General features: G+C 43.9%; 2 protein-coding genes across 2 annotated transcripts; both read right to left on the bottom strand.

Moving 5' to 3' along the window:
* Positions 1–989: 989 nt before the first annotated feature.
* LOC102664250 (uncharacterized) lies at positions 990–8,388 on the bottom strand. Its single transcript, XM_006599925.4, has 2 exons — positions 5,059–8,388; positions 990–4,774 (listed from the first exon to the last, which is right to left on the bottom strand). The coding sequence occupies exons 1-2, from the start codon at positions 8,386–8,388 to the stop codon at positions 1,292–1,294; spliced, it is 6,813 nt and encodes a 2,270-aa protein (XP_006599988.2). The 3' UTR covers positions 990–1,291.
* Positions 8,389–8,744: 356 nt separating this feature from the next.
* On the bottom strand, positions 8,745–10,187 carry LOC102664121 (uncharacterized). The gene has a single exon (XM_006599924.2). The coding sequence runs from the start codon at positions 10,185–10,187 to the stop codon at positions 8,745–8,747; it is 1,443 nt and encodes a 480-aa protein (XP_006599987.2).
* Between the last annotated feature and the right edge of the window lie 1,213 nt (positions 10,188–11,400).

Raw genomic sequence — 11,400 nt, 5'->3', positions numbered from 1 at the left:
AACAAAGATAAATGTCAACTGTTCGGGTTATTGCCGAACTAGTCAACTGATGACATGAAACAGAGGCAAATGATGCACAAGCTGTTCATTAAAGAAATTGCCACTTGGCGAAGAGAGGGTGACATCTTTGGATCAGACACACTGGGGATGACACCTGGGGGAAATAGAGGGTTACAAATTATTCATGATTGATCGAAATGGAAAGATAATTGAAGCAAGACTCATGATGGTTAATGCAGCCATGTACGCATGATATTGTCTTTATTGTATATGCATGAATGTGTATATGCATGAATGTATGAATACCTGAATAACGACACGACTTGTATGACCGTATGGAGGATTGACTTGTATGATTGTATGAATGATAAATTTGGTGGAACAAGATTGGACAGGTAAGATTGAAAGTGACCCGACGTCGCATCACAAACACTCGGCAATCTTCAATGGGGATGATGCCACTAGGGTATATCAAAATAGTGACGGGGTAAAACCCGGCGTATGCAGCAACTGATGGGGAATAAACATTTCTTGGGGAGAACGTACCAATCCAAAAAACATGGTAGGAGAGCTGGTGCTTCTGTGGTCATGCTTATTATTATTATTTTTTATTTTATTTATTTTTTTTTTTTTTTTTTTTTGAAAAAAGCAATTGACCACGTGCAACCTGCAAGGTTTATCCATTCTCAGGGTAGCTGTTGACACACCCTTCATCTATTCACGAGTTCAAAGAAAAAGTGTTTTGTTGTTTGTGCTTCTCAAAAAAGACATGAAAGAAAATTTATGATTTTGAGACATATTTTGTTTCAAATGCTACCATAAAAAAAGGAAAGGTTTTATAAGCTGAATAAGTGAGAATTCCAAATGAAAGGCAACAGGCTCAAATTTATTTGAAAGAGTGGTGACCTGCCAATGACATGGCTCCACTGATCTTACAAAGTTTGGAAAATGGTAAATAGAAATCGAAGGTTCATTGAACACAATAACCGTTGTTCCCTCTGACAACCTTGAATTCCACTGTTTGGATGCTTCAGATTCAGGGTCTCCTTGACATTCCATTGTGCCCCAAATGAACAAAGATCATCTCGATGCAGTTACTTTGTCTTTTGATCCTTAACTTTTGCATAGATCGCCCTTTCGGGTTTTCGACCTATCAGGCTAATTATTTTTTCTGTTTGATGTCTCTAATTTTTGCCTGGGCCGCCCTTTCGGGTTTTCGACCCACCGAGACGCTCATTTTTGCCTAAGCCGCCCTTTCGGGTTTTCGACTTACCGAGCTGTTCTTTTATTTTTAGACAAAGTATTTCTTGACTGCATCCGCATTCACGGGACGAGGGAGCTCATCCCCATCCATAGTCGTAAGAGTCAGTGCACCACCAGAGAAAGCTCTCTTGACGACATATGGGCCTTCGTAATTAGGCGTCCACTTGCCCCTAGAATCGGGTTGGAAAGATAAAACCTTCTTGAGCACAAGATCTCCTTCTTGAAACACACGAGGACGAACCTTCTTGTCGAAAGCTTGCTTCATCCTCTGTTGATAAAGTTGTCCGTGGCACAAGGCCTTCATGCGTTTTTCTTCAATTAGATTCAACTGATCATATCTGCTTTGGCACCATTCAGCTTCTGATAACTGGGCCTCCATTAGAACTCTCATTGATGGAATCTCAACCTCCACAGGGAGTACTGCTTCCATACCATACACCAAAGAGAAGGGGGTTGCCCCTGTTGAGGTACGCACTGAAGTGCGATACCCATGCAAAGCATACGGTAACATCTCATGCCAGTCTTTGTATGTGACCACCATCTTCTGCACTATCTTCTTGATATTCTTGTTTGCAGCTTCAACTGCGCCATTCATCTGAGGTCTGTAAGGAGAAGAATTGTGATGCTCCATCTTGAACTCTTCACACAAATCTTTCATCATCTTGTTGTTCAAGTTCGTTCCATTATCTGTAATGATTCTGTTGGGCACACCATAACGGCAGATGATCTGATTCTTGATAAAACAGACCACAACTTGCTTAGTCACATTTGCATAAGATGCTGCTTCAACCCACTTGGTGAAGTAATCAATAGCCACTAGAATGAAACGATGCCCGTTTGAAGCTTTCGGTTCGATTCTACCAATCATATCGATGCCCCACATAGAGAAGGGCCACGGAGAAGAAAGAACATTAAGTGTAGTTGGTGGTACATGAATTCTGTCAGCATAAATCTGGCACTTGTGGCACTTCCTAGCATGTTTGCAACAATCTGTCTCCATCGACATCCAGTAGTAACCTGCTCTCAACAACTTCCTTGCCATTGCATGTCCATTGGGATGAGTTCCAAAGGAGCCTTCATGTACCTCATGCATCAAAAATTCTGCTTCTTGCTTATCTACACACCTGAGTAGTACCATGTCAAAGTTTCTTTTGTACAAAACATCCCCATTTAGGAAGAAATTACCAGACAATCTTCTCAAAGTTCTCCTATCCTTGTTGGATGCTCCAGGTGGATATTCCTGACTTTGGAGGAAACACTTGATATCATGGAACCAGGGCTTATCACCAACAACCTCTCCGACTGCAAATACGTGAGCGGGCCTCTCGAGGCGCTGAATTCTGATTGTTGGCAAATTGTTTCGGTGACTCACTTCGTACATGGAGGATAAAGTTGCTAACGCATCTGCCATCTGGTTCTCATCACGAGGGATGTGGTGAAGCTCCACTTTGTTGAAGAAGGTTAGCAAACGCTTTGCATAATCTTTGTATGGAATCAAACCGGGGTGGCGAGTTTCCCATTCTCCTTTGATTTGGTTGATTACGAGAGCTGAATCCCCGTAAATGTCAAGGTTCTTGATTCCCAAGTCGATGGCTTTTTCAATGCCCAGGATACATGCTTCATACTCTGCCATATTTTTGGTGCAATCAAACTGTAACCTTGCAGCGAAAGGGAGATGATTACCTTCAGGAGTGATAATAACTGCCCCAATTCCATTGCCAAAGACATTCACGGCTCCATCAAAAATCAAACCCCATCTGGACTCGGGATCTGGACCTTCTCCAAGCAATGGTTCATCACAATCCTTCATCTTCAAGTACATAATCTCTTCATCAGGAAAGTCAAACTTGATGGGTTGATAGTCCTCGATTGGTTGGTGAGCCAAATGATCAGCAAGAACACTCCCCTTAATTGCCTTCTGGGTGCGGTATTCGATATCATACTCGGATAACAACATCTGCCAACGAGCAATTCTTCCTGTCAGAGCGGGTTTCTCAAAGATATACTTGATCGGGTCCATTTTAGATATTAGCCAGGTGGTGTGATTAATCATGTAATGACGAAGACGCTTGGCAGCCCAGGCTAGTGCACAACAAGTTTTCTCAAGTAGGGAGTACCTGGACTCACAATCTGAAAACTTCTTGCTCAAGTAGTAGATGGCATGCTCTTTCCTTCCGGTCTCATCCTGTTGTCCGAGCACACAGCCCATAGAATCTTCTAACACAGTCAAGTACATAATCAGAGGCCTTCCTTCAACTGGCGGTATAAGAATTGGAGGTTCTAGCAGATAATTCTTGATACTATCAAAAGCCTTTTGACAATCTTCGGTCCAAACAACCCCTTGATCTTTTCGAAGCAACTTGAATATAGGTCCGCACGTGGCTGTCATGTGCGAGATGAAACGAGAAATGTAATTTAGACGCCCAAGAAAACCTCTCACTTGTTTCTCTGTTTGTGGAACCGGCATTTCTCTAATGGCCTTGACCTTGTCAGGATCTACTTCAATACCTTTCTGACTGACTATGAAACCCAAGAGTTTTCCAGATCTAACACCAAAGGTACATTTGTTGGGATTCAGTCGAAGTTGGTACTTTCTCAGCCGTTGAAACATTTTCAGCAAGTACTCGACATGTTCTTCTTCAGTGCCTGACTTGACAATCATATCATCCACGTACACTTCTATCTCTTTGTGCATCATGTCATGAAAGAGAGTGGTCATGCCTCTTTGGTAAGTGGCACCTGCATTTATCAACCCAAAAGGCATTACCCTGTAACAAAAGGTGCCCCAAGGCGTGATGAAAGATGTCTTTTCTCTGTCTTCAACTGCCATCTTGATCTGATTGTACCCAGAGAAACCGTCCATGAAGGAGAAGACCTTGGACTTTGCAGCGTTGTCAACCAATACATCGATGTGAGGTAGAGGAAAGTCATCTTTCGGACTAGCCTTGTTCAAATCCCGGTAGTCAACGCACATCCTGACTTTGCCGTCCCTCTTTGGAACAGGCACTATGTTGGCTAACCATTGAGGATACTCTGATGTGATAAGAAAACCTGCATCGATCTGCTTCTGTACTTCCTCCTTGATCTTGAGAGCCATGTCAGGGCGAGTTCTTCTCAGTTTCTGTTTGACCGGTGGGCATTCGGGCTTCAAAGGCAAACGGTGCTCCACAATACGGGGATCCAAGCCGGGCATATCCTGGTACGACCATGCGAACACATCGGCATATTCTTTAAGTAATTCAATCACCCTTCGTCTGACAGTTGCCTCAAGCGATGCCCCAATCTTGACTTCCTTCTTATCTTTCTCGGTTCCCAAGTTAATCACCTCTACTACCTCCTCATGAGGCCGAATGGTTTTCTTTTCATATTCCAATAACCGAGCAAGTTCCTTCGGGATCTCATCATCCTCCTCCTCTTCAGCCTCGTAGACAGGAAATTCGAAGTTGGGAGAGAGTGCAGGGTTATTATGTTCAACGGGCTCATAAATGCTTAGTCTGCATATGATTGATGACTGACTTTAGAAAATGAGTGAACAATGCAGACTTTTTATAATTAATTGAAATCAGAAAACAAAAAAAGAAAAAAAAGGTTTTGGGTTTTTTGTGTTACCATTTTCCAGCAAGAGCAATAAGTATAGATATTGGGATAAACCACATTTTCCATTAATAAGAGTAGTGCTTGAAACAAAACAGCCCTACATGATTGCGCTTTCGTCCTGGGCAAGACGAAAGGATCTTTTTTGGAAAACAAACAAACAGAGAAAACAAAGACACATTACTTTGATGCATGGACTACTGAAGGGATGTCAACCGCGTCCCAGTTGCGGACAAGTTTTCCAGGTGTGACAAATGCAAGTACTCTCTCTTCAGGAACGTCTTCCAAGACAGCATTGGCTTCTGGCGAGTTGTTGATGAACCCGGCGCTACAAAAGGTGCTAGTAATGGAGCTTGATCCAACACTGTTCGTTGCGGATCCTGCAGAGGAAGCAAATCCTAGTCCTTCACGGTTTTTACTCTCTATCAACTGCACAACTTTTCCCCATCCTACACCTGTTCCCTCCTGCACCACTTTCTGTGCGCTCTTCCAAGTAGCAAAAGACACTTCATTCTTCTCTGGCTTTTTACCCTCTACAGTCAGTCCTTGGAAAGAGGTTCCTTCTGTTTCATCAGCACCAATAAAGGAAAAAGCTGACAAATGACTAACCAACAAGGCTTCCTCTCCACTCACAGTGATCAATCTCCCATTTCTGACAAACTTCAGCTTTTGATGCAAGGTGGATGTCACGGCCCCCGCTTCATGGATCCACGGCCTACCCAAAAGGCAACTGTATGCGGCTTGGATATCCATCACCTGGAATGTAATTTGGAAAACAAACGGCCCAATTGTAATGGGCAAATCAACCTCCCCGATAACAGACTTTCTTGATCCATCAAACGCTTTGACAACCACCCCGCTTCTTCTCATGGGGGGCCCCTGGTAGGAAAGTTGATCTAATGTGGATTTGGCCATTACATTCAATGAGGAACCAGTGTCCACAAGTACATTCGACAGAGCATCAGACTTGCAGTTCACCGATATATGTAACGCCAGATTGTGGTTCCTCCCCTCCTCAGGAAGTTCTTCATCACTAAAACTTAAATTATTGCAGGCAGTAATGTTTCCTACTATACTGTCCAATTGATTAACAGTCACGTCCCTCTCCACAAAAGCTTGGTCTAACACCTTCATTAGAGCCTCACGGTGTGCTTCTGAGTTCAATAGCAGAGACAAAATGGATATCTTAGAGGGAGTTTGCAGCAGTTGGTCTACTACTTTATACTCACTCTTCTGGATCAGTTTCAGAATTTCGTCATGATCAGAATTCTTGCTAGTCCCATTGGATTGGCCCACTTCCTTCCTTGTACCGGGGCCGTTCACTGTCACCTGTTTAACTGCCGGATCATTCATTTTCTTTGCAAACAATGTGGGGATAACACGTCCATTCCTCAGAACCTTACTGTCACTAGCAATGTTGTCCACAGAAATCGCAGGAGTTAGAGAGGGCAAAGGCACCTCCTGCCCACCTTCCAACATCGTGGCACTATACTTGTAAGGGACCGCTTTTAGAGAAGCATACGGCATAGGTCCTGGCAAGCTAATCACCAGTGGAGTAGTAGTTGATTCCCCACTGTTATAGCTTATTTCCAACCGCTGAAACTCAGGGGTAATGACGCACACTTCTTTGTCCTTCCTCATGATGATTAGTTCTCTGTTGTCTATCAACCCTTGTACGTCCTCTTGTACCTTCGGGCATCCTTTTACATTCACAGGACATATTTCACATGCTGCATGATCATGGTCAAACAGAGCTGCCTCGCACATCTTGATATGTATTGGGACCAGGGGAGTTCGAACGTGTTGGACGTTCAGGATGACACCGTCTTCATCACAATCTTGTATCATGTTGACAGCAGGCCCATGGTTCGGCAGAGGGTTCGCCTGAACATTGGGATTCTGATCTTTGAAGGATAGCAAGTTGGCCCGGACTAGTTTTTGCACTTCATTCTTCAGGACATAGCAGTTTTCAACGTCATGACCTGGGGCCCCTTGGTGGAAAGCGCAGGTTAAATCATGACGAAACCAGGGAGGTAAAACATCTGGTGTACGAGGGGGTGTTCTGACCTGGACAAGGTTTTTTGCGAGCAGGGCGGGGAGTAAGTCAGCATACTTCATTGGGATTGGATCAAAGGTTGTTTTCTGGCGGTTTTGTGAGTGATATGGCTGTTGGGGGGTTTGCGGGCGATTTTGTTGTTTTTGAGGGTATTGTGGCTGATGGTATTGCTGTGGAGGGTATTGTTGTGGAGGGTATTGTTGTGGAGGGTATTGTTGTGGAGGGTATTGTTGTGGAGGGTATTGGTAGGGGTAATGTGGCCTTTGTTGGTGATATGATGGGTTTGGAATAGTGGATGCGACATTCGCAACCTGACGATACGGGGTGAAATTCTGCTGAGGCTTACCATGAGCTACCATTCCCACCTCTTGATCTTTCTTCTTCGCAAAGTGGCCTCCAAACTTCTTGGCATTACTTGCGGCAGGGGCACTTTCCCCGGTCAAACGTCCCTCTCGGACACCTTCCTCTAATCGCACCCCCATGTTGACCATTTCGGTGAAGTCTGTTGGTGCACTTGCAACCATTTTCTCGTAATAAAACTGGCTCAGGGTCTTCAGAAATATTTTGGTCATTTCCTTTTCTTCCAACGGCGGGATAATCTGGGCAGCCACTTCCCTCCAACGCTGGGCATACTCCTTGAACGTTTCCTTCTCTTTTTGTGTCATCGCACGGAGCTGATCACGATCTGGGGCCATGTCCAGATTGTACTTATACTGCCGGATGAACGCTTCACCCAGGTCATTGAAAGTACGAATGCTCGCACTGTCCAAATTCATATACCATTTCAGAGCGGCCCCAGTCAGGCTGTCCTGAAAGAAATGAATAAGCAGCTTATGATTGTCAGTATACATGGACATTTTCCGTGCGTACATCACCAAGTGACTGCGGGGACAAGAGTTCCCTTTATACTTCTCGAAGTCTGGCACCTTGAACTTGTGAGGGATAGTAACGTTTGGGACCAAGCATAATTCACAGGCGTCCTTTCCGAACAGATCTCTTCCTCGGAGGGCTTCGACTTCCCTTTGCATACCATCAAATCTTTCTTGGAGTTCTTCCATCTTGTCGAAGGCTACAACATTTTCAGCTTGGAAAATTGGTTCAACCTCTTGTTGAATAGTGTGAATCAGTGGAGCTGAATAAGTCATTGCAGCTTGAGGGAAAGAGGTACTGGGTTGCGGAACTGGTGCTGACTGCTGAGCAAAAGGAGGTGGAACTTCAGATACAGCGGGCTGGGGGCTTCCACAGACTGGAGGTGGCATTCCCCATGTACAACCTGGAGGCAAAAAGAGGGGTGGAGAAGTCACTGTAGATAGCGGGGTTGTGCTCACCAAAGGCTGCTCTACAGCAGCGGCGGCAGCTTGAGAGTTCTGGGCGGATAGGAGTGCACTCATCATAGTCGTCAACCTATCCATTCCCTCTCGTAAAGTGGCAACCTCCTCCCTGAGACTCTGATTTTCTTGTTCAACTATATCCATCCTCTTCCGATTGGCCCTGGTGTTGTAAATGCGAGTTGGTTTGTGGAGAATTCGCCGAGCCACTTTCCTTGGGCGGCGGCTGATTGACTCCCCCCCTTTTGAAGTAGTGAACACAGTGTGAGACTCGATTTAGAAACCATGAATGCAACATGATGCATGCTTATGCTTATGCAAAGAGAAAGGGAACAAATTATTATCGAAGAACTTGTTAGAGAAATTGTAAACATCATAAACTGAAACACTTCACTTAAGCATTGGAACATTACAAATTTTTTTTTTTTTTTTTTTTTTTTTTTTTACAAGTCAAGAGATTTCGGGAGCTAAAATCTAAACATAAGGTCCTAAGAACTTCAGACTCAAACTCCCGGAGTAGATGGGTCCTCGGAATCTGAATGTGCACGGGAGAACAAATCCATAAACCTCCTCTTCCTTCTAGCATCTCGGTGGAGCAAGGCGTCTTTCCGACGAAGCAAGTCGTCCTTCTCAATCATCCTCTGGTTCTGGATAAAAAGCTCACGGCTCTGTTGGGCTATCTTCCCTTTCAAAGTCTCATTCTCTTGCTCTAGCTCCTGGCATCTCCTCTTCCAAGTTTCTTTTTCTTGCCTTTCTTTGGTTAATTGTTCATGAAACTCCTCCTTAGTGTCAAAGGGGATAGGCAAGGATGATGGTGGGATGGTGGACGATAGGTATCTAGGTAAGCGGTAGGGTAGGCCAAAGCTCTTGGTCCTATCAATAACCCACTGGGTATAAGATTCGTGCACATAGTCTGATTTCTTTCCCAACTGACTTCTGTTGAGTCTGCGGATAGCGCTCCAAGCTTGTGCGAATCTTTCCCTTTTGTTCGAGTGATCACCATGGTTAAGATAGAATTCATTAGTCAAGGCAAGGTTGTTTGGTTTTGTCTTTATCGGGTACCCAAATTGTCGTCGAGCGAGGAGTGGGTTGTAGCTAATTCCGCCACGCATACCCAAAAGAGGTACGTTGGGATATTCACCACAACTCACAATAATCTCTCCAACATCACTAGCTGCTTGGTACCAAACAATGTCAGATGGGTCAAGAGTCATGATTCGGCGAGGCCAGGAAAGCTTGTCATCATTGGTCTTGAAGGCACGGGATTGAGGTAAGTGGAAGGTAAGCCACTGATAGAGCAAAGATGCACAACAAGAAATGGTTCCCCGGCCAGCCTGGGTACGGTCATGAATAGAATGGTAGGTATCGGCGAGTAGAGTGGGTACGGGGTTCTTTGTAAGAAAGATTTTAATGGCATTGATATCGATGAAGTTGTCAATATTTGGGAAGAGTAAAAGGCCATATATAAGGAGGGCTAGGATAGAATGGAAGGCAAGTGTACTAGCTGCTTCAGCAAATATGGAGGCTTGTTGGTAGAGGAAGTGGGTGGGAAGACCTTGGAGGCCTCCTTTAGAGGTAAGGTTTGCTTGGATGATGGAGGTTTTAAGATGGAGGGCGGCTGCGATGTCGGAGGGTTTAGGGGTAGGCTCAAAACCATGGAAAGGTATCTTGTCTGGCACAGGTAAGCCAACTAGGTAGGAGTACTCTTCAAGTGTGGGGACAAGCTGGTAATCGGGAAATGTGAAGCAATGGTAGAGCGGGTCATAGAACTGAACCAGGGTCTCTAGGCATCCTTCCTCAACATCTACTCTAAGAATTCTGAGCAACTTCCCATGATGAGCTTGAAAATCAACTGGATCACTTACTAAAGATGCTAGCTCCCTTAATCTCAACAGGTCTGTTTTTTTGAAAAGGTACTTCCTAGTGCTTCTCAGTGGGATGTCCATATCTACAAAGTTTACAAAAAGCTTGTCTAAGTCCTTCGATAATTTGGATGAAAAAAAAGAGTTTATGCATGGATGCATGTATGCATGACTATGCCAAAGTACGGAGAAAACATGGTGAAGTTAAATCCGAAATGTTGGAGTTAAGGGTAAACACGTCATTTGGTAAGGACTATGGTTTCATATATACCTGTATCACGGGTTCTACCAAATTCCCAAAGTCATTGACCACTTCCGGATATTGTCGGATTACGGGACTACTCCCGGTCTAACAACGTCCATAGGAAAGCCTCGTTTGAGTGTAGTATCGCGTATCAACTAATTCAAGACTACTCTTGATTAGCCACCGCACTACGTCCTAAAAGGCTAAGATGGGTTAAAGGTAACTAAAGGTCCTCAACTTCATAGGTCGCTTGGAAATATCAATGCTGAACACGACTACTCATGCCAACATAGTAATATTCCCAAGATCCCTCCATTGAGCGGGGTTATCACATGTGCCACATCCGAAACTCACTCTCGGAAAGACACTATGATTATACCACCATCCTATCTTATGTTTCCCTCAAGTCCGGGTGTAGGACTTATCTCACCACTCACGTAAGAGATAAACACTTAAGCACGTATTTACAGTTTCAAATAATAACAAAGCATAAAGATGAAAAAAACAAGATAGGTTTAACCCACTTAGGAGTCTTCGATCCCCAGTGGAGTCGCCATTTTTCTGTCGCGGTGATTTTTGGATATCAAGCTATTGATTAGCGTTGACTCGCAATTTTTAAGATCACCACCGATCTTTTATTTTTCCGAAGAAAAGGGAGAAAGCTCGAAAAACCCTAGTTTTTAAAAGATCAAAAGGTCCGGGGGTTGGTTACGCAAAGGGAAGGTACTAGCACCCTAAACGTCTATAGTACTTTATAGGAACCTCTTGCTTATTTTATCTTTATGCTAAATTGATTATTTGTTTGGAAATAAATGCTTAAGTGTGAAAAGATTAAAGAGATAGGTTTAAAAGAAAGGAGAAAAAAGTTTTTTTGTTTATTGATTTGGAAAGACAAAGTCTTTTGCCTACATACCCGAATGGGATCAAAATCATGTAGTTCGGGGTAGAAAGTCGAGTGGTTGGTTTTGATTGATTTTAAAGTTCGAAAAAGAAGAGTTTAGGCAAGATAAGAGGCCGAAAAGGCATAGAAGAAATAAAAGAAATGAGTTCGAT

This window comes from Glycine max, unplaced genomic scaffold, assembly GCF_000004515.6.
Source record: "Glycine max cultivar Williams 82 unplaced genomic scaffold, Glycine_max_v4.0 scaffold_141, whole genome shotgun sequence".
Classification (NCBI taxonomy): domain Eukaryota; kingdom Viridiplantae; phylum Streptophyta; class Magnoliopsida; order Fabales; family Fabaceae; genus Glycine; species Glycine max.
This window is presented reverse-complemented; position numbering and strand designations above follow the sequence as displayed.

What these genes read in the sequence shown, in the direction of transcription:
- LOC102664250 (XM_006599925.4), bottom strand. Translation starts at nt 8,388, where the DNA reads ATGGATATAGTTGAACAAGAAAATCAGAGTCTCAGGGAGGAGGTTGCC. An exon ending in ACGCGGTTGACATCCCTTCA is followed by an intron (nt 4,775 to 5,058) that starts GTAGTCCATGCA and finishes TTCTAAAGTCAG; the next exon opens with TCATCAATCATATGCAGACT.
- LOC102664121 (XM_006599924.2), bottom strand. Translation starts at nt 10,187, where the DNA reads ATGGACATCCCACTGAGAAGCACTAGGAAGTACCTTTTCAAAAAAACA.